General features: G+C 34.3%; 2 protein-coding genes and 1 long non-coding RNA gene across 3 annotated transcripts; 1 reads left to right on the plus strand and 2 right to left on the minus strand.

The window, feature by feature from the left end:
- Positions 1–2,526: 2,526 nt before the first annotated feature.
- Positions 2,527–3,011, minus strand: LOC142230231 (uncharacterized). The gene is made up of 2 exons (XR_012720612.1): positions 2,896–3,011; positions 2,527–2,830 (listed from the first exon to the last, which is right to left on the minus strand). It is a non-coding gene; the product is annotated as an uncharacterized LOC142230231 (long non-coding RNA).
- A 527-nt stretch (positions 3,012–3,538) lies between these two features.
- LOC142230425 (uncharacterized) lies at positions 3,539–4,232 on the plus strand. Its single transcript, XM_075301067.1, has 2 exons — positions 3,539–3,684; positions 3,739–4,232. Exon 2 carries the CDS (start codon positions 3,746–3,748, stop codon positions 3,947–3,949), a length of 204 nt encoding a protein of 67 aa, XP_075157182.1. The 5' UTR covers positions 3,539–3,684; positions 3,739–3,745; the 3' UTR covers positions 3,950–4,232.
- A 3,661-nt stretch (positions 4,233–7,893) lies between these two features.
- LOC142229486 (uncharacterized) lies at positions 7,894–13,081 on the minus strand. Its single transcript, XM_075300046.1, has 2 exons — positions 8,377–13,081; positions 7,894–8,307 (listed from the first exon to the last, which is right to left on the minus strand). The coding sequence occupies exons 1-2, from the start codon at positions 12,897–12,899 to the stop codon at positions 8,262–8,264; spliced, it is 4,569 nt and encodes a 1,522-aa protein (XP_075156161.1). The 5' UTR covers positions 12,900–13,081; the 3' UTR covers positions 7,894–8,261.
- Positions 13,082–23,775: the final 10,694 nt, after the last annotated feature.

A 23,775-nucleotide genomic window follows, 5' to 3' on the forward strand; every position in this document is an offset into this window, starting at 1 on the left:
AAAACGCCGCTTTCTATGTGCGAAATAATGGTTTCCATAAAAATTTTTCGCAAGAATGAACATAGTACCGAACGAAAGGAAGTTAGAGAAACCCAAATCTAGACGAAAGTGAGTGACTGCCATTCGTTCGCAATTGCTTTCGTTCGGATATCAGAAATAGGCTGTAAGTCCGAAGGCATAATCGATACTGCTGTATGTTTATGGGATCGATAACACATTTACCGATTATTTAGTCATCGCCGACAAGTCGTATCAATCCGACACATTGTAAGATTCTTCACACACACCGACATTCCGTCCGGAATATCTGATAGTCTGTAAAGCGCATAGGATTCTTTGCAAACACCGACATTACGTCCGGAATAACTGATAGTCTGTAAAGCGCATGAAAAACAATTGCATTATTCCATTTGGAAAGTCAAAAATTGTTCACCAATATACCTTTTACAATTTTAAGCGAAATAACTATGTTTTCCGTACTTCATTATCGATTTCATTTAAATAAATTATAAGAAGCTAGTTGCGCTTGGTTTTTCACAAAATATAAAATGGCTCTTGTAACAATAGTGATGACAAAATACTTTAATATACATTTCATACTTTTTCATACGCTTCCCCCATCACAGTTGGCGATTGTTGCAGTGTCACTTACGAGTCTGTGGTAGCGATGAGTATGAAATGAAACTTTGAAATGCTGGCAGGGTAAATGCTGATATTAGTTTTTTGCTGAAACGAACTTAGGCTGGACACACTGTTTTTTTTTTATTATTTTTATTTATTCCCATTGGCGGGTAAATTGAATAACTACCATACATTTAAAAACGTTAGCATCATAAATTCGATAGAGTTTTTTCTACATATTGGGGATAATATATATATCGCGCCCTTATCGTTGTACTTTCCCTGCCAACTTTTTATGAATTTAACGATTCTATACATCTTTCTTTTGTTTCCCTAGTGATATATACCAAGCTTTGAGCAACAGCAAGTTTTCCTCGATCAAGATGGTATGTTTTAGTTTGGCGCTTCTTTTGACTTCCAATGACTTCAATTGGTTCAAACAAGCATCCCAATAAACACAAACGTTTGAAAAATACTAAATTTCAACAATTTTTCAAACATTTTTTCAAAGGATTAGGGTAATATTCAATTTGAGAAATTGTTGAGAAAATCGTGTTCTCAGCAAAAAACAGACATTGCCCTCAACAGTAGAATTCAACACGTTAGCAACGATTTCTCAACATATTAGCAACAACTTTTCAAACTAAATTTCATATTAACGCTTCAAAGCTATTGGAAAATTTGTTGAAGGCAAGCAATTTGCAAAGCTTTTCGAATAAATGTTGAATATGGGATTTACTATCAAATTGATATGGCGTTACCTATGAAAAATGCTCATCCTTGTGTTTGTTGGGATTGGTGTTTTTCGCTTGGTTCACACATTGCCCAATAAACACAAACGTTTGAAAAATACTAAAATTCAATAATTTTTCAAACATTTTTTCAAAGGATTAGGGTAATATTCAAGTTGAGAAATTGTTGAGAAAATCGCGTTCTCAACAAAAAACAGACATTACCCTCAACAGTAAAATTCAACACAATAGAAATAATCTCTCAATTGTAATCCTCAAATTGAAATGTATCGCTACTCAATAATTTCTCAAAAAGTTTTCAATGTGAGGCAAATTAAAAATTAACATTGTTGCGAATATTTTCTAACCACAATTTGCATGAAAGTCAATCCCAGTTCTAACTGAAAGTCAACACTAAATTTCTAGGGATTTTGTAAATTTTATTAATTTTTTTCGTTAAAAATATAATAATATTAAAAATAACATTAATAATATATAAAAATAATAATAATATAATACCATAATAATAATAATTAAAACATAATTTTCTTATTAAACGTATTAATAACTAAAACGATCAATACAACTTTAAATATCTTAAACATTTTTACATGTATAATTCCATTTCCTCCATAATGTCGGTGTCACATAACTATTAATTAATTAATTAATTATTAATTAATATGTTGGCAATTTGAAATAATTAATATCGAGGAATTTGCTGGCCTGCGTGTTAGAATAGATTCTATCAAGATGAATTCACAAAATATCAAACTGATCACGGAATGTAAATTGATGTAATGCACATTTTCATCCAGAAGCTCTTGATATAGGAATTGTTGCACTTTTTTAATTGGTTGCACTTTGCAAGTTTTCTGGAATATTTTCTTTGTTGTTTCCTTCATCATTTTTTCATCGGTCAACATCTTCCAAGAATATAACATCCAATGATTTTAGTTTTCTGCAAAGCAGTCGAGTTTTGTGATTTCCATTACGTTTTATTTCACTTTTTGTTTTGAATTATCAATTATAGTTAGCGTTTTGGACTAATTTCACTCTTGTGTCAAAAATATTTCAATTTTTGTATTTCTTCCCACTGACCACGTACTTCGTGGCACAAAATGTATTGAAAACCACAAAATTCGATTTCCTCAAGAGCGTTGGTGTCACAAAATTGTTGTAAAACTCATTAAAATTCGGGCAATTCGCAAGGAACTTGATAACCAGTGAGTTAGAATAAATTTCCAGTAATTTCAATTCGCAAAATAACAAATTAAACCGATGATGCGAGGTAAATTAAAATATCGATGTGATGCGAATTAACATGTAGTAGTTGTTGATATGGAAAAGCATAAATACCAAGTTTAATTCGTTGCACTTTGATTTATGGAAACTTTCTCTTTTCGATAAGCCACCATCATTTTCATCGGTCAACCTCTTAAGGTTTCAAGAATGCAGCATCAAAATATTTTAGTTTTCTGCAATAAGATTTAAATTTAGTGACTTCTCTAAAGTGTTGATTTAATTTTCCATATTGACTTACCAATTATTATAAACTATTTGAATCAGTTCCAGTTAATTGTCCAACATTTTTTATCGGTCAGCTTTTTAATGTTTCAAGAACTTAGAATCCATAATTTTAGTTTTCGGCAAAGAGATGTATATTTAGTGTCTTCCTTAAAGTTTCATTTAATTTTTTTGTTTTATTTTCACTTACCTAATATTAGAAACTATTTGGAGTAAATTCAGTTTTTTGTCTAAAATTTTCCAAGTTTTTTATTTCTTCCAATTAACCACGAACTTCGTTGCACAAACAAGTATTGAAAACCACATGGTTTTTTCGTTGCATTTTAGGGTAGTGTTTTGTCAAAGTTTTCTCATATTATCTCCAACACCTTTTCAAATATTTCGTCAACATTTTGGCAAATTGGAAGTAATTCGCAAAAAATTTGAAGATGTATTGAAGATGAGCTGTTTCAAGTCAAGTTGAATTTATGTTGAAAATTATATTTACCCTCAAACCGAAAAGTTGTTGCATTTGAAAAACGCTCATCCTGTGTTTATTGGGTGTTGAACGAGTAAATGTATTATGTGAACAGCTCGTAAGTTCATACGAATATTAAAACTTGTTGATAAGTGCGAACCTTCCAAGTCTATGAAATGCAACTCTTAGTATAACACATTTTGGAAAAGTCGATTTGTCAACAACTATCAGCTGATTTTGGTCTATGTTTTATACGGCATCATATTCCCTAGGAAATATTTTTGTACGGTATCGTAAAAATAAGTAGTTAATTGCTTGCAGCAAAAAATTGCTTGGTTTAAAACAAAGGTAGATTCTGAATGGTAACTGATTTATAATTATCACTAATTTTCATTTACATAGATTCCAAATGCGTAAAAGAGAGTTGCAGAGCATACCACTGAAATTAGCCGAACTTAAGGAATATGATGCTGTAAAAACAGAAAGGATATTAAACAAAAGTAAAAATAGTTCTGGAGAGGCAAGTGGTGCCCCAAAAGAAGCATCACCCATAGCAAATGTTGGACCAAAAACAAAGAAAGAAATCCAAGAACGCATAAATACTACAATGTAGCAAAAAAATTTTATATATTCTGTAGATTAAAGTGAATATTTATTAAGTTGACAACAACATTTATTCACTAAGAATGGAAATATGTTTGGGAAAGGTAGATCTCTAACAATTGATGAATATTGCTTTCGTTGGTACCACTTCCATATTGTTCTGGTTTATATGTTCAAACTGTAACGAGTTATAATTCGAAATTGTAAAATATTATGCGGAAGAAAACACCCATAAATCTTTTTCAATATTTAAATACAACTAATAATAAATAATGCTGCTATGCCACCATCAAGTATGTCGTACACCTTCCATCTGACAATACGAGATTGGTTTTCTTTTGTCTCCTTATATTGGATATTCCTCCTTCTTGTATACGGCTTGGATCTCATTAAATCAATTTTGACGTAGCAATCGAACACAGAATGAGTTGCCCGATTCAGAATCACTGAACAATGTTGTATTCTTTGAATTGGTTCTGGCTCCAATAATATTGATTTTTTTCACGAGATTATCGTGAATACTTTCAAAAGCTTGTAAAACTAGCAAATACGTCTTTTATCCTTTTTGGCAGACAAAGATTGCTATTTTTAGGGCTCTTTATATTTTAATCAGGAAAAGGATTTCTGTTTGTACTAAAGTAGTCTTTCCGTTGACCGCAATACTACTCAAGATCATGAGAAGCGGATTTGTAAACCCATGTAAATAAATGTGCATGTAATAGGAATCCGCATCTGCTGATGCAAAACGTCAGTTACTCAAATAATTCCTACGGGAAATGGATCAAGAACTAGTACCAGTTAGGGTCAAAACATATAGAAGGGATTGAACACCTTAACATGGGTATGTCATTGATGGGGGTAAATGTACACTTTAGGACACGACTCATTCTAAACGACACGTTTTGAGACAACTTAGTAGGACTCGACTATAGACAGATCCTCATGAATCTATCTTGGACAAACACCAGAAACGAAAAAGTTTTGGAATATGTTGAACAATGGATTATTCTGATTGAATTGTATTTCTGTAAATGTGTAGATCCACAAAGATTTGAATATCAAAGAAGTATAGAAATCACAATATTATATGAAAATTTAAAATTTGCGATAACCTGATGCACTGGTATCAGTACTGTGATAGGTCCATTAGCGGCTATTTGCACCAATTGCAAACACTAGCTTGATGTCCCGGGGGAGTCCCACTTCCAGAAAAATTTCAATATTCCAGCAGAACTAAAAAGTTAACCGTATACATTCGAAAGCTTTTACCTTTTATCAAATTTTACTATAAACTTATGATCCAAACCAACAAGAATTATTAAAGAAGAGTAAAAGATGGTTGTTTGATGTAATTCGTACAGCAATTTGCTTCATAAAGCAATCTGACCGAAAGTGTCTGTGTAATAAAATAATGTTGACTACCAAACAGAGTTAGGTTAGGTGGCAGTCCGATATATCAGGCCCACTTAGATTATTCAGTCCATTGTGAACTTCTCTCTTATCACTGAGTGCTGCCCGATTCCATGTTAAGCTCAATGACAAGGGACCTACTTTGTATAGCCGAGTCCGAACGGCGTTCCACATTGCAGTGAAACCACTTAGAGAAGCTTTGAAACACTCAGAAATGTCACCAACATTACTGAGGTGGGATAATCCACTGCTGAAAAACTTTTTGGTGTTAGGTCGAAGCAGGAATCGAACCCACGACCCACCAAACAGAGTTGGTATATTTTCTTCCGGAGTTGGTTGCTGTTGCATTTCCTATGCATCACACGCTGCACGATAGAGGATTTGCGCTATTTTGGCTCATTCCCGGCAAAACGTTGATTTGTGCACAGAAAAAAATTTCACAACAATTTTTTCCGATTAAAGTCTTAGTTGAGTTTAAAAAATATTCATTAAAAACTTAATTTTTTCAACAAATTTTTTAAATGAAACAAAAATCAATCACACACAAAAAAATTTTCAGATTCAATCACAAAATTAATTGATCCAATTAATTTTTTAATTGAAATGTCTTCAATCACAAACATGATAGTATCAATCAACGTTTTAATTGAGCATCAAAAAATACTTGATTAAAAAATTAATTGATTTCATTAGCAAATTTCAATTGAATGAAGACAAAAAATATTTTTTTTGTGTGATGAAAGTCCAACGGATGGAGATTTTAGTGGCCATTGTGCTGTAGAAATAAAGCGGGGAATCTTGTTCTTAAGTCATTCTCGATTGACGTTTGCTGAGTCCTGTTAGAATGTCCACGGTCTGCGGCCAAAATGTTTGTCTGCCCAGAGAGTCAATACAGTATTTGGACATTTTCTTGATAATATGACGCATTTATTTTAATTAGAGGTGTGCACGTGACACGAAATTGTCGTGAATCACGAAAATTTTCGTGATTCGTGCGTGAGTCACGTTCATGACAACAGCGTGAGTGTGATTAACAAACCAAAATGTCGTGCGTTAGCGTGAGTCACGAAAATAATATCTTCGTGAGTGTGCGTGAGTAACGAATTACCCTCACGAAAATATTCCTGCTCACCAAGATAAAACGCTTAAGAGTTAAATTCAATTGCAATTTTAGTGACACCTGGGATGTTAAGTGTTTGATAACACTCTCGATTTTAATAATGCTCATGTTTTCATACACTTCACTAAGGTAAATTAATCATAAAATTATTCGTGAGTCACGATATTTTTCGTGAGTAACGGTATTTTTCGTGAGTCACGACATTTTCGTGCGTGAGTACAAATTTTCTTTTTGTGAGTGTGCGTGAGTAATTCGGTAACTGGCCACTTTCGTGTAAACGAAGCAACTCCTTGGCTCTTTACAGTCTAACTTTTTTGTGCATTGGTGATCTTTTGCCCTTTCTGGAACTTCAACGGCGATATCGTTGCCCATGTGCAAGTTTTCCGTGGATTCCGATCAAATCCAGTCTTAAATGTTCGGTTTATTTGGGGTGTTGTTACTTTGATTCGTCCACTTTTTGGATGCAAAGCAATACTGCCAGTATCACAGTAGCGAGAAATAAAGGCTAGGTAAAAGTGGCAGCCCGATTTATTGCATGCTCTCTTCAGTCCATTGCGATATGCAAAATGGTACGAGAAAACGATAGCCACGCAACCACAAATTTTCCAGCCAAATATAAAGTAATCGCCTTATCACGCTTGAATACCATTTTAACTAGTAAAATAGGTCTGTCAGCAGAGAGTGGTTTATAAATGATAGAAATGAAGTTAGTTGCAATACATATCAGCCATACGGGAAAACTTTGCTTCCATACAATTCCTTTTATCCTACATTATTAGTACTCACATTCCAATGTTTGATGATAGTTCCTTCTCTTACTAGACCCAATCACCAGATTCCCCAGATTTATTGCTCGTATTAGGGTGTATAAAGCGCTATTGCATACACAATACTACTATAGTTGAACTGAACCCGACGGTTACCTTTCGGTGAAAAATATTCTATCCCTTTGGTCATCTTTCAGAATAATTAAAAATTGGTATTCGGCTAATCGCCGTTTTGTAATCGTCAAAATCGCCCAATAAATTTTGGCATTTTTTGACGTTGGTCAAAATCAACCTTTTATAGTAACCAAAATCGATCCAAAACAAACTATAACGTAAAAAACGAAAAGTCGGATTTGAACTGAAAGTGTAATGTGATGTGGCTCGTTTTATGTTGAAAATTCATCTTCAACTTTTCAATAATCGTAAATGAAGTGGCAAAAAGTTTAAAGTCAACTTTTTGAAATTTTGTAAAATTGGAGAAGTCGACTTATCACAATGTTGAAAAAGTTGAAAAGTCGACTTCTTGATTCTCATTCAAAACCCAAGTGTATTTTCCCAAAGCTAAAAGTAGACTTCGATTTTTAGATGTTTTTTTTCAACCAAAAATCGATTAGTAATAGTTCGACTTTTAAATTTCCAATATAAATGAATGACAAATTTGTATATTGCATATTGGTTAATTTATTTTCACAAAATATTCTTAAGGACATTTAAATAAATTAAGTTATAATTATTATTGTATACCTGCTGCATCAGTTAAACTCGTTGCTCACAACTATATAATTATTTGAATTAAACATAATAGTTCAGTAATATTGGTTAACTATATATTTTTTGGTATATATGTGTGTATGTATATGACTATATCAATTTTGCTTTTAGGTACACATTTTCCTCTATAATCTCACTAACAAAACAAAACAATTATTTCACATAACATAATTATCTATATACATTATAGTCGTTTCAAAGCCAGTTTTCATCAGAAGTTGCCATCACATAAATTGGTCATATATAAAGTTTGTTCAGATTCCAATAGCTTGTCGTAATTTTTGAGGTATATTTTGGTAACTGAAAACAAATGGAATGAAATCGAGAAATTAGAAGGGATTTTTACACTAAAAGAATTTATTAACTCACTGGAATTCCCTTTTGCCATTAAAGGATTGTGCAATAATAAATGCTAATATGAATCCTTGGCCTATAATTAAATATCCTTTTTTCAATAGAATGGTTGGTTGTTTTTCAGGGTATTCCTCTTCAATGTAACGGGTGCGAACGCCTTCCATATTGCCATGAATGTGCGATATGATTTGGTTTCGTTTATTTTCCAAAGATTCGCGTCGAGTATTGAAGATGAGAGCAGAATCATAATGGTCACGTCGGCTAGCATCACGAACTTGGAGTGTCCTGCCATATCTGTCGTTTTGACGGGAGTTTTGTTGTCGCTCTCTTACCTCACGACGTCCATCAGACTCCAATTTATTGGATCGTCTGGATTCTCCTTCTTCACGATCACGTTGTTCTGTGGCTTCCTGAAATCTATCGGATCGAACTTTATTTGATCGTTCTGTATCTCGCATATTTCGATCTTTTTGAACTTTTCGGGCGAGAATTTCCTCCACCTCAGATGATTGTCGAGTATCGCGTTCATTGGGAACTCTTCGATCTTCTTCACGTCGCCTGGAATCACGAATTTCCTCATTTTGTATACTTTCACGGGAATAGTGTTGACGCTCTAGAACTTCACGACGTCCATCAGATTCGAATTCATTCGATGGCTGGACTTCTCGAATCATCTCGGATAGAAATTCATTTGATTGTTCTCTATCTCGCATATTTCGATCATCTTGTACTCTTCTTTCTCGAACTACGCGTATTTTATCAAATTCAGATTGGCGACGGGAATCTCGCTCATAACGATCTGTTTCTTTGCGCTCACGTCGGTCTTCCTCTCGAACTTCATGAGTCCTTCCAAACTCAGATGATCGACGGGAATCTCGCTCATAACGATCTGCTTCTTTGCGCTCACGTCGGTCATCCTCGCGAACTTCTTGGGTCCTTCCAAAATCAGATGATCGGCGCATATCTCGTTCATTGCGATCTGCTTGTTCGCGTTCTCGTCGGTTAGACTCTCGATCTTCATGGGTCCTCTCAAACTCAGATGATCGGCGCATATCTCGTTCATTGCGATCTGCTTGTTCGCGTTCCCGTCGGTTAGCCTCACGATCTTCATGGATCCTTTCAAACTCTGATGATCGGCGGATATCTCGTTCATTGTGATCAGCTTGTTTGCGTTCCCGTCGGTTAGCCTCTCGATCTTCATTGGTCCTCTCATACTCAGACGATCGGCGGATATCTCGTTCAATGCGATCTACTTGTTCGCGTTCCCGCCGGTTAGCCTCACGATCTTCATGGGTCCTTTCAAATTCAGATGATCGGCGGAAATCTCGCTCATTGCTATTTGCTTGTTCGCGTTCCCGTCGGTTAGACTCTCGATCTTCATGGGTTCTTTCAATCTCAGATGATTGGCGGATAGCTCGTTCATTGCGATCTGCTTGTTCGCGTTCCCGTCGGTTAGCCTCACGATCTTCATGGGTCCTTTCAAACTCAGATGATCGGCGGAAATCTCGTTCATTGCGATTTGCTTGTTCGCGTTCCCGTCGGTTAGACTCTCGATCTTCATGGGTCCTCTCAAACTCAAATGATCGGCGGATATCTCGTTCATTGCGATCAGCTTGTTCGCGTTCCCGTCGGTTAGTCTCACGATCTTCATGGGTCCTTTCAATCTCTGATGATTGGCGGAAATCGCGCTCATTGCGACCTACTTGTTCGCGTTCACGTCGGTGAGCCTCGCGATCTTCATGGGTCCTCTCAAACTCAGATGATCGGCGCATATCTCGTTCATTGCGATCTGCTTGTTCGCGTTCTCGCCGGTTAGCCTCGCGATCTTCATGGGTCCTCTCAAACTCAGATGATCGGCGCATATCTCGTTCATTGCGATCTGCTTGTTCGCGTTCTCGTCGGTTAGATTCTCGATCTTCATGGGTCCTCTCAAACTCAGATGATCGGCGGATATCTCGTTCATTTCGATCTGCTTGTTCGCGCTCACGTCGTTTGGCCACGCGATCTTCATTGGTCCTCTCAAATTCAGATAACACTCGAGTGCCTCGCTCATTGCGATCGCTTTGTTCTCGGTCACGTTGGCTAGAAACGCGCATTTCATGGGTGCTGTCATATTTGATGCTTTGACGGAGATCTTGTTGTCGCTCTCGAATCTCACGACGTTTATCAGAGTCTAATTCATTGGATCGCTGTGTTTCTCTTTCTTCCCGATATGTTTGTTCACGCTGTTCTTCTGTGTCTCGATCTTCTCGTACTCTTCTTTCTGTTATTTCACGAATTTCATTCAACTCAGCAGATCGTCGTGTATCTCGGCTATTGAGGCAGCTTTGTTCTCGCACATGTCCAATGGTATCACGAACTTCACGGGTCCTGTCATATTCGCCAATTTCATGAGTTGTCTCAGCACGAATTGCCGTGGGTCGTCGTTCATTGAGATCATTAAATTTGCGTGTGTCTCGCTCAAATCGTTCACGGACTTCACGAATTCCTTTAAATTCAGTTTCAGTGGATCCTTCTGAATGATAGTTGGATCCGCGAGTATCCCGATCTCCGAATTCTTCTCTCTCTCGATTATTCCTTTCAATTTCATTAGATCGTCGTTCGTTAATTTCATTGCGATCTTCTTCTCGTCCTTCTATATTTTTTCTTATTGTTGCGGAGTCAATTTCCCGACGTGAGTTTCTATCATAACGCTCTCTTTGTTTGAATTCGTAAGACCTTTGATGATCATTTTGGTTCCTTTCAGATTCGCTTCTACCTACAATTTCTTGTGGCTCGTTGCGAGTATTGCTAGCTCGTTGTTCACGTTGAGATTCTCGCTCGCTGCTAACTTCTCGTTGTAGTCGTTCTCGTAATGCATGATTCTTCTCAGTCCCAAATAAATCTTCAGTAGATCGGCGTTCTGTAACTTCTAAAGTCCTACGATTTTCTACTCTATTGGACAGTCTGGATTCTCTATCTTCTGGTGCCCGTACCTCTTGAATTCTGTCAGATACTGTATGGCGAATTCTTCGGGCCTCTCTTTCTTTGCGACCATCCCCTTGTCTTTCTTGCACATCACGTCGGATTGTTTGTTCATCTGTATTACTACGTACTTGTCTTTCTTCAACTTCTTGAATCCTTTCAGGTTCATCTTCGTTAAATCGTCGGTCGTATCGTTCACTATCTTCTCGATTTTCTTGGACTTCACGTCGTATCTTCCGCTCATTACCAACACGACTTTCTCGAGTTTGATATTGTGCTTTACGATCATCTGAATCTCGTCTCTCTCGAACGATATTCAATTCAGATTCGACTGAGATTTTGACTCTATGGTAATTTCGATCTCCTTCTTCAATACGCTCTCGAGCCTCAAGTATTCTTTCAGATTCGTCTGTCGATGACCGCCGTTCTCGAACTTCACGAATTCTATTAGAACCATGTTCAATTGATTGTCCAGCGTTTTGATTACCCTCAGTTTCTCGGACTTCACGATTCCTATCAATTACATAATCCTCAGAGGAAATTGAGTTTCGTTCTCGGCGGTCATCTTCGTTCAAACGTTGAGTATTGCGAGTATCGGTTCGTTCTGCTTCACGTTCCCGGGCTTCACGATTTCTATTGGAATCGATTTCCATTCTACGTTCTGAACCTCGGTCATCCTTCATACTTCCTTCTCGAGTGTCTCTATCTTCCATCCTATTGGATAATCGCGAATCTCTTTCATTGCGTTCTTCAGGCTCTCGCCTTTCTTCCATCATACGAATCCTCTTAGAATCAATATCGACAGATCGTTTTTCAGCTCTGCCAAATTTCTCAGCATCAATTTCATTAGATCGTCGTGGTTCACGTTCCCCGAATCGTTCTCTGACATTATTAGGAAGTGCTTGCTCTCGTCTTTCGCTAACTTCGCGTATCCTTTCAGACTCCCTTTCATTAGATCGTTGTATGGTAACCTCATTTCGATCAACCATTTCATCTCGTTGGCGTGTATCACGAATCTTCGAAGAATCAATCGTATCAAATCGCTGTGTAGTATCCCTTTCCTTTCTGCCATCCATTTCACGGCGGCGTTCATCAAGAGTATCCAATTTATTCTCATCACGTCGTTGACGAACTTCACGAATCATTTCATTTGAATTTCGCATTTCATTCACTTGAAACAGACGTCCGTCATCATTATGGCCTCGAACTTTACGTTGATCACGAACAAATCTTCGTTCATTCATATCGGAATTTCGATTGGATGAATGTCGTCGTGTTTCAAATCGATATTCCGTTTCCCGAATAGATCGAGTAACGGATTGATTTTCTCGTTCAAGTAAGAGTTCGTGTTGAAATTCACGTCGTCCTATTTCGTTGATATGTTTTGCATATTCATGATTTTCATGGCCAAGAATACCTTCCGAAGAGAGTTCCCAATTTATTGTGTGCCGTAATTCGTGGACCTGATCATAACAATCGGATCTTTCACAGGTTCCTGATTGGTACTGGCCCCAAGTAGTGGCCAACAGTAATAGGCTGACAGCTGTTTTCAACTGCCAAGGACTAAATAACATTGTCACTAAGTGGGAGTTTTTTATATTGTTTTTTTTTTTTTTTTTTATGGACGGTTTAATATTTCAATACTCTACTTTCAAACTACTTCGAAATTTTGTATTTTGAAATTTAATTCAATACTTTTCACTGACGTTCTTCTGTAGCTGATTCTTTGATATTCTATTCAATATGGTTCGTTCGAAGTCGTTGTTGCGACTGATATCCTTCAGGTATTTGGTTGCTTCTTTTATACTCTAAGCATTGTCTCTCTCTCGGTAATGAAGAAAATTGAATTTCCTTTTCAATGAATTTCAATTTAATAGAAATGTGATTTATTTTTGTTTCCTCCTCTTATCGCATATGAGCACCATGGAACCTCCTATAGACAATGATGTAAACATCCAGTATCCTTTGGTTTATAAAATGTTGGCAAGGATTTATTTTATTTCTTTCGGCATGAATGAAATTCCAGTCCATTCATGAAATTCATTGATAAGCTGGTTATTTTGTGACGTCAGTGTAAAGTTATTAGCGACATAGCAGAGTATATTCTATCTTCAAATGAAACACGTAGCGAAAATATATGCGAAGAAGTTTAGATTGTTTACGAAAATTAAAAAAAAAATAGATGAATTCTGGTTGTAGTTTTTCTAGCCAATTATACGAACAGGACTTGAAGAGTTGGAAAGATTTAAAGCCACAATAATGGAACTGTTAGGTTAGGTATAGGCCATTGTGATACCACAGTGGCGAACTTCTCTCTTATCAATGAATGCTGTCCGATTCTATTTTTAGCTCAATGACAAGAGGCCTACTTTTTATAGCCGAGCCAGAACAGGGTTCCACATTGCGGTTACGCCACTTAGAGAACTTTTAGAAACTCTCAGAAATGTCATCAGCATTACTAAGAGGGTGTAGTACAACGAAACTGTGGGTTGAACCCACGACCCTATGAGTGCAATTCAGGCATGCTAACTATTGTACCACGGTGGCTCCAGTTAGGTTGAATAGATATGAAATGTTTCTACCTTTCATGCCAGCAGAAAGGGTTATTCTCTAATTTTTGTGTTTGCTTTACTATTATCGTATTCCAGAGGCTGTCACCATTCTCTGGCCAAAATAGCCCAATTTTTGTGTTAACCCACCATTCTTCATATTCCGAGATCTGCATTTGGTTAAAAAAGGTAGTGACATTGGAAAGGTTCCACTATCTCCATATTAGGCACAGTAATAATACCAACGCACAGTGATTCGATCCCATACAACGAATGGACAAAAATAGAAAGAGGCATCGTAGGAAAGCGAAACTTTGAAGGGCTTTAGCCACCCCAGCTAAAAAATAAAAGACTGAAGTTACAAGTTCAATTAATGTTTTATTTTATAAAAATTAATAAAAAATCAGACTTCAACATAACTACACGCTCACAAAAAATCGCTTCTGTAACATATACTCCCAAACATATTTTGCTTCAAGCATATACATTTTTGGGTATTGCCCAAACATTTATATGTGTGATCTCTTCCAATATATAATATGTTTGAAAGCATATTGGTCCAAACAATATATGTTTGGGTAGTCTAAGTTCCAAGCATTTTGTATTTTTGCATCCAAATTCAATAATGTTGTCTTCCAAAAAACAATATGTTATTATATGAACATATAATATGTTTGGAAGCATTTTGCACCCAAAAATATTATATGCTTAAAAAAAATTCTCCCAAACAATATTGTGCTCAAAATTTTATTTATTTATTTATATATTTACAATCATAATGAATTATGAAAATAAACAGGTAATAGAGGTGCTAACAACATAGGTTTTCGACCTGAATGCTCAAAATTTTGTTTCTGCCCAATTGTATATTCCCCCACATCTTTCTCACTTCCACGAGATTTTTTAGTTCTTAGCACCTTTTTCTGTAATACAAACATTGTAGAAGAAATTATTCAATTGTATGATTTTTTTTATTTTAATTTCACCTTTTGCCGGACGGTGATTCGAACAGCGGACCACACAGTTTGTAAGGATCAAAGAAGTAGCTGATCAATTGCCCAAGGGAAAATAAAATGTTAATTTTGTAATAACAAGCAACAACCACCAACTTAATTCAATATCGCTTCCTGTTAAATAGCGCTCCAAGCTACTAATCACATATATGTTTATAGGCTATTTCTAAATTAATATATGTTTGCATCCAAACATTTTATGTCCCAAATATAATATGTTCTAACATATTAACATATATGTCCCAAACATGTTATGCTAGTTTATGAACATTATATGCTCGCACTCAAAAATATTGTGTTTAAAAATTTGTGTCCCAAACATATAATGTTTATAGCCAAACATATGAAAAACAGTCTTTTTCATCCGTGCAGAAGGAGACGAGATAGACACATGGTGTCTTTGGCAATAATGCTCAGGGTGGGTCCCTGAGTCGATCTAGCCATGTCCGTCTGTCCGTCCGTCCGTCTGTCTGTGAACACATTTTTGTTATCAAAGTCTAGGTTTGAATTGGATACAGACTGTCTTGAGTTTTGTACCCCATCTCTTGATTCAAACCTACGTTTTATTTGATTTTGGTGTATTTTCTTTACACCTTTCATTGTATTTCTAAGTATATGTAATTTCCTACGTGCTCTTTTATGACTCCTGGTATTACTCATAGGTTTATCAGTGGGATTATCGATTATTTGACGTACATTTTTTTCTATTTATAAGAATTTTCTGCAACTTAGATGATTGTGATTGACTAGTTTTATTTTTGAAGTGGTAACAATTATTTCTCTGATGGTCGTTGCCACACATAGGACATGATTGAGGCACGCTCCCTGAATAATTTTTTTTTCAGCTTGATTTTGTTGATATGACAAACGACGAATTGATTGCAAATCGTTTACTCCTGTGGCAGAGTTTTCAATCTCACTACATGCATCCTTGGTAGCTTCATATCGATGTCTACATTCCAAAGTGCGCTAAGTCTAAAAAGTTAATTTTACAGGAAACAAGTTCAAAGTTTTGTTTTTTGAAATTTCTCAACGCCCCTATAAGATACACACAAAAAAATGTTTTTCTGATTCAATCACCAAATTAATTGATCCAATTAATTTTTTAATTGAAATGTCTTCAATCACGAAAATGATAGTATCAATCACAGTTTTAATTGGGCATAGAAAAATTCTTGATTAAAAAATTAATTGATTTTTTCAGCAAATTTCAATTAATTTTTTAATTGATTCAATTAAAAATTTAATTGATGTTGATTGTAAAACTCAATTAATTTATTAATTAAAAAAGGTAACTATTTTTAATTACTTTCCGAATTGGCTTAGAGTTTTTGTTTGGATTAACAAATGATTGTTTGAAATACATTTTTAATTAAAAATAAAAAAATCAGCACTTTTTTTAACCCTTTCACTACCGAAAAGACACCAAATTCTATTTTTCCACTTAGTTTTGATTTATTTCTCGATGTTATTTTAGTGTAGAGTCTTTAATCTAAATAACCTATAAATATTTTCCATATTGGTGAGATCCAAAATACATTTTGGTAAACTTCTTTAGAAATAAACGAAAAATACGAAAATTTGAGACAATTTTTCTACTGTATGTTTCTAGTAAATGGACATTCATACGAAAACTATAGCTGACACTTTTTCGGGTTCTTTTTTGTATTTTTGCTCACACTTTGAAGGACATTATAGGCCAAATAGCGCTTATTTTCGTAAGGCCACTTGGTCACAATTCAAGAATTAAATTTTCAAAACAAGCTCATATAGCTCTTGAAGTATTTGAAGTAGGTTTTCAAAATGGCAATTTTTGTTCTACATGCTGTTAGTTAGTACAAGAAAAACAGAAGAAAAATTAAAGTTTTTAACATTAGGTTTTCTTCGGTAGTGAAAGGGTTAACTGAATTAGTCTTCCGAATTTGATTAAAAAGTTAATTGTATCAATTAATTTTTTAATTAAAAATTTAAAAATTTTCAATCATTGACTTAATTAACTTAATGTTTCTATCATGATTAAAAAGTTAATTGTATCAATTAATTTATTAATTGAAAAAATTTTCAAATTCTATTAACTTTTTAATTGGAAATATTTTGGTGATATTTTTTTCTGTGTAGAAATTCCCTTATTTTCGGTCTTAAGATCGTATTTTTTATAATTTTTTTTATAGCATGTATGAACTTGAAATAGTGATAATAGAACATTACTAAAAATCACTTAGACCACTTTAGACCGAACAAAGCTTTTTGCCCTTTTTGGATTGGACATTTTTTAAAACATTAATCACAGGTTAAGTACAATATTAGCCATAACTTTTGATAGAAGGGTTCAATAAATTCAAAATTTTGACAGGATGCAATTCACATCAATCCGAATAAAAAACAGCGAACTCCATCAAAGCATGCTAAGCCGCCTTAGCGTACTCTGGAATGAGGCCATCGATATATGGAACATATTTCTAAAACTTCATCCAACGTCGGATTTGACTTTTGTAAGCAAGTGCTTCCAATTTTTTCATGGGGCGTGTACAGGACAATCATATCCCTTATTTGACTATCCACATATGACTCTTTGCACAGTCCATTTCTACAGACCCACTCGATATAAGTTGGATTTGGTTTCATCATCGTCTGATTATATAATTTGAATCTAGCATCTAAAATATGCTGCTTCTTCACAAAATGTTTGTCCAATGAAAATAAAATCTCATTATAAGATTTGTCGTCGATTTTACCAACAAATATTTTCTGTAACAATTCCAAAATATCGCTACCAACCCAACTGAGGAAACAGGAGCGTTTTGTAGCTTCATCCGATATTGAGTTTGCTTTGAAGTGATGTTCTAGTTGAAAAATGTAATTTGTCAATCTATCCGATTTTGGATTGAATTTCCCAAACATGGTTATTGGCGGTGTATTGCTTTTTTTTGCAATTACTCCTTCTAAAATTGCTTTGTTTTGCGCCAAAATTTGTGTAACAAGTTGTTGATTAACTTCCTGCATGTGAGAAAAAATTTGTGAAAGCACGTACACATCCATAGCTGCGGTGTTCTTTCCTGATTTCGTCGCCAAATGTAATAACTGATGGATTATATAAAAAGTTATAAAGATTCTTCTTTATTTGATAGTAATTCGAAAACTAGTTCAAGAACAATAATTTAAAAATTTCAATGCGTCATTTCAAATAATAAATCATAGATAACAGGTTGGCTGATAAGTCCCCGGTCTGACACATAGATGGCGTCGCTAGTATTAAATGCATATTATTTTTATATAGTACCAACCTTGAAATGATTCGTGTCAAAATTTGACGTTTGTAAGTCAATTAGTTTGTGAGAGCAACTTTTGTTATTGTGAAAAAAAGGAAAAAAAGGAATTTCGTGTTTTGATAAAATACTGTTTTCTGATGGGGAAAAATACGGTGGAAGCAAAAACTTTGCTTGATAATTTTCCGAACTCTGAACCCAGGAAATCAACAATAATTGATAGGTATGCAAAATTCAAGCGTGGTGAAATGAGCACGGAGGACGCAGTGGACGCCCGAAAGAGGTGGTTACCGACGAAAACATCAAAAAATCCACACAATGATTTTGAATGACCGTAAAATGAAGTTGATCGAGATAGCAGAGGCCTTAAAGATATCAAAGGAACGTGTTGGTCATATCATTCATCAATATTTGGATATCGATTATCTTGAGAAGGGAAAAACCATCAACAGTGACTATTATATGGCGTTATTGGAGCGATTGAAGGTCGAAATCGCGGCAAAACGGACCCATATGAAGAAGAAAAAAGTGTTGTTCCACCAAGACAACGCATCGTGCCACAAGTCATTGAGAACGATGGCAAAAATTCATGAATTGGGCTTCGAATTGCTTCCCCACCCACCGTATTCTCCAGATCTGCGACTTTTTCTTGTTCTCAGACCTCAAAAGGATGCTCGCAGGGAAAAAATTTGGCTGCAATGAAGAGGTGATCGCCGAAACTGAGGCCTATTTTGAGACAAAACCGAAGGAGTACTACCAAAATGGTATCAAAAGGTCGTTATAATCGTTGTATCGCTCTTGAAGGGAACTATGTTGAATAATAAAAACGAATTTTGACAAAAAAAAATTGTTTTTCTTTGTTAGACCGGGGACTTATCAGCCAACCTGTTACGTTGATTGTAAAATTATATTTCAAACAAAGTGTTTCTCATATGTTAAGCACACCCAGAAAAAAGTGACCCCTTCATTAAGTTAAAATGAACTCATTGTGAAGAAAGTTGAACTTCGTATAGCGCCAAAGACATTTTTATTTGTTTGAACGATGTGATTTTCGTAGAAATTAGGTAGAATGCATTCCATATATTAGTTAACATTTTCCTATATTTATGTACCACTATACTACAGAAGGGAAACATTTAAGTGAATTGAATTCATATATGGAATAATTTTATTGAACTTTTTTCATTCATTTGGACAAATCTTACATATTTGTGGTAAACCTTTTACTTCAAATTTAGAACTGCTTACCTTCGTTTTTAAATACAATTTTATGTATTTATATAAGCAATTTGTTCTTCAATAAAAGTCATGTTTTATTAATATATTAAATATATTTATTTAGAATCAACAGCATCGGCTGGCCTTGAAATATTAAAACACATTTTTTCTCCTTCTAGTACCTTTCACTTTGAATAAGTTGCTGCCTAGCAATTTTGTCCACCTTTTGCAATTTCAATACCTACAAATATAAACAAAAAATCCTAAACCAATTTTTTCACAAAACACTGAAAAAACAGTGACCCACCAGGAAGAAAATTTTCGGTTAATTTTAGAAAATTTTAAATATTTGTAGAAAATTTTAACTAAACAGTATTACAAACGTTGGCATCACGCCGATGTCATAAAAATAAGTAAATATTTTTAGACAAATTCAAGAAAATTTATTAGACATAACTAAGTTTTTTCACATGTTAAAGAAAATTTTGTAGTTTGAAGGAAAAACTTGGAGTTCAAAATTGCAAGAATGTCTTTAGTGACATACGAATTTCATGATGGACGCATTTTTGATAAAATTTACAAATTTAAAGAAATTCTGAACTATTTTGTGGAAGACACAAATTTAGTTAATCTTTATGCTTCATTTGAGTATATTTTTTCCTCGGTTTTAGTTACTTTAACTAACGTACACAAAAAATTATTAGAGTAAAGAAAACTTTCTCCAAACATAATAATTCCATGAACTAAAATAAAGTTAAATTAGCTTTAGTGAAATAGGGAGTTCACTTTTTTTTTTGAGCGAAGGTTAGAGTCAATGGATATTACCTGTTTATTGAAGATTCCAAAATGAAGTCGAATGAAGGGGTTTTTATTCTGCTGGTGTTTTCTTTTTTTATAAACCAATATTCAAAAAACGAAAATTTTTCTCACTAATTTAAAATAACAAATATTTTATTTGTTTTTTATTATTTTACTGTAAGAAATGTAGAAAATTTTCTTATAGTCTAACAAGTGTGTTTCCTTAAGTTTTGAAAGGATTGAATACTTCTTAGTACGAATGAACTAAAATATTTTTCTATGCCAAGTGTTATTCGTATGTATGATAAGCTTTCTATAATAAAGTAAGTCAGAATTATCATTTTATAAGAAATCTTACTAAATTTGAGGAAACTTGGTTTTAGTTCGGTTTTTGTTTATTTCTACGAATGCTTTGTTATCAGTGAATAAAATTTTCTTTTTCAGTAGTAAATTCTTATACCCAGCGAAGAAAACAGTATTAATAAAATGCCATGCCTTATTCTAGTTAATGAACTATTCCTAACTGCTTTCAAATTTAACTGAATGGAAATAAAATGGGTAAACTACATTGATGAACATTTTTTCCTTTAGTTTCGAAGACACTTTTTTCTGGGTGCAGGTTATTCAAGGCCGTAGCCAGGATTTTAATTCGGGGGGGGTTCAACTTAAAAAAAAAAATATTCATATAATCTCATGTGTAGAAAATTTTATTTATGCATAGGTATGTATACAATATTTTTATACCCACCACCATAGAATGGTGACGGGGGTATAATAAGTTTGTCATTCCGTTTGTAACACATCGAAATATCGATTTCCGACTATATAATGTATATATATTCTTGATCAGGGAGAAATTCCAAGACGATATAACGATATCCGTCTGTCCGTCTGTCTGTTGTAATCACGCTACAGTCTTCAATAATGAAGCAATCGTACTGAAATTTTGCACAAACTCGTCTTTTGTCTGCAGGCAGGTCAAGTTCGAAGATGGGCTATATCGGTCCAGGTTTTGATATAGTCCCCATATAAACCGACCTCCCGATTTGGGGTCTTGGGCTTATAGAAACCGTAGTTTATATCCAATTTGCCTGAAATTTGAAACCTAGAGGTATTTTATGACCATAAAGAGGTGTGCCGAAAATGGTGAGTATCGGTCCATATTTAGGTATAGCCCCCATATAGACCGATTTCAAGATTTTACTTCTTGGGCTTCCAGAATCCGAAGTTTTTATCCTATTTGCCTGAAATTGGAAATCTAGAGGTATTTTCGGGTCATAAAGAGGTGTGCCGAAAACGGTGAGTATCGGTCCATATTTTAGTATAGCCCCCATAAGAACGATCTCCCGATTTAACTCCTTGGGTTTCTAGAAACCGTAGTTTTTATCTGATTTGCCTGAAATTGTAAATATTCTGGTATTTTAGGCTCACAAAAACGTGTATCGGATTAAGTTTTTATCGATCCATTTGGTAATGCCTCCATATATACCGACTTCACTTCTTGAGGGTGTAGAAGGCGCACTGATCATGAAAATTGCTTGAAACTCAATGTAAAATTTCCAGATTTTACTTCTACAGATTTAAGATTTCAAATCAAGAATTTATTTTATAATTTTCTTGAACACTTACAAGAGATGTTAATGATTCCTTTAAAACTCAAACAAAAATGGTTCTTATAAATCCAGAATCTGATATAGTCCTCATAGGTGAAATCTTTAAATTTATCTTCGGGAATATCCTCAAGTCCTCCTGAAATTTCAATGGAAACCCTAATATTTGGTTCATGGTGGTGGGTATTTAAGATTCGGCCTGGCCGAACTTAGTGCTGTATATACTTTTTATAATATTAAATTGAGCCGATGGGCTTTTTGGACAGCAAATAAATCAATGACTTCTTCAGTCGGCACATTTATTCGGCGATGAACCGACATTAATGCCAATCCTTTGAGTCTACTCTCGCTAGTCGAATTTCTAAGATACGTCTTTAATCTCTTCATTGTTGAAAATGAACGTTCGGATGAGCACGTAGTAACTGCAGGGATGGAAAATGCAGTACTATAGTACTTTTTTCAAACCTTTTTCACCCCGGTCAGTACCGTAGTACCCCCGCGAATGATTTAGTACCTTTTGTGTAGACATTTTTGAGTCGATATCAGATTTATGGTACAATAGCTTTGACAAAATATTTTAATATTTTGAGAAAGTCTTTATCAACCTTATTTGCTAATAGTCTTTTACAAATATGGCAAAACACACATGTTCATGTGGGAAGAAAATCTCGATTTTGTAAAAGACATAGTCAAAAACAGGATTTTATTGAACTTCAAGAAAGTTTTAGTCGAAAAAAGAATGCGATTCTATATTATCGATTTTTTATTTCGGTAGAAATAGTTGTCAACATTTTATTTCTATATAGAATTTTTGCAAAGTTTTATTTTTATAGAAAATTTTGTCAAAATTTTATTTCAATTGAAAATTTTGTAAACATTTTATTTCTATAGGAAATTTTTGCAAAATTTTATTTCTATAGAAAATTTTGTCAAAATTGTATTTTCTTTAAAATTCAGTCTCTTGACAATAATCTTCCAGTGAAATTTTTGTTGAAATTTAGTAAAAAGTACCTTTCCGCTCAAAAAATACCTTTTTGTACTTTCTTAAAAATTGTATTTTCCATCCCTGAGTAACTGGCAAAGTGACCAAAATTTTTAAAAGAATATGCACGTTTGGAAAAATCTCTTTATTGCTTCCATCGCTGAATTAGGCAGGTTCTAATCAAAAATAGCAACATTTTATTTTGTTAATGAATAACATACTCTAAAATCAAAACTTAAAAAAATTGTCAAAATTTCAATTTGCTCATTTTATCAATTTATCTACACAAAATATTTAACTTGGATAAAATCGGATCATTGGTTCTTTTACACCATCCTCGTAATATTTTGTAAAAATAGTTCTAGTCAAATGCAGTAAAATGGTAGTAAAATGTCACCAGGAGTACCAATCTCGATATCGTCGATAACAAACAATAACAGAATTTATCATCCAAAAGAATATTAATTAAAGGCGACAGACGAAAAGCGATTTTCCAACATGAAACCAAGGCATATTTAGTAAGGTAGTTTTAGTATTACAAAAAGAGAAAAAATAAATTCTTGTAGATGGGAAGAACCCAGAATATTTAATTCAATGATATATAATCATAGTTTGAAGAAATACTGCATGGTATTTGGTAGGGGAAGATGACAATCCCATAAAACTCCTTTAAATACTCACGGACAGATCTTTTTTTAATATAAAAATAATATATCATCTACAATTTGTACATATTAATATTATTAAGTTTCACCATTGCAATGACGTCAATACCATATAAGCAGTTTATACCGCAGTTGCTACTTAAATAATCAAAAATATAATCATATCAAGGCCATGCAGGCTCAGTTGTTTTCAGTCGATAGATAAATTGAAAAATAATTGAAATTGTTGCAATTGGTATATAAAATTAACTTGGAGAAATCGATTCCTTATTGGCGATGGGTTATCAAATAACCTTTCAACAGTTGGCCAAGGATGATTGAAACGAGTTAAATAAAGTGAAAATCTGCA

This window comes from Haematobia irritans, chromosome 3, assembly GCF_050003625.1.
Source record: "Haematobia irritans isolate KBUSLIRL chromosome 3, ASM5000362v1, whole genome shotgun sequence".
Classification (NCBI taxonomy): Eukaryota; Metazoa; Arthropoda; class Insecta; order Diptera; family Muscidae; genus Haematobia; species Haematobia irritans.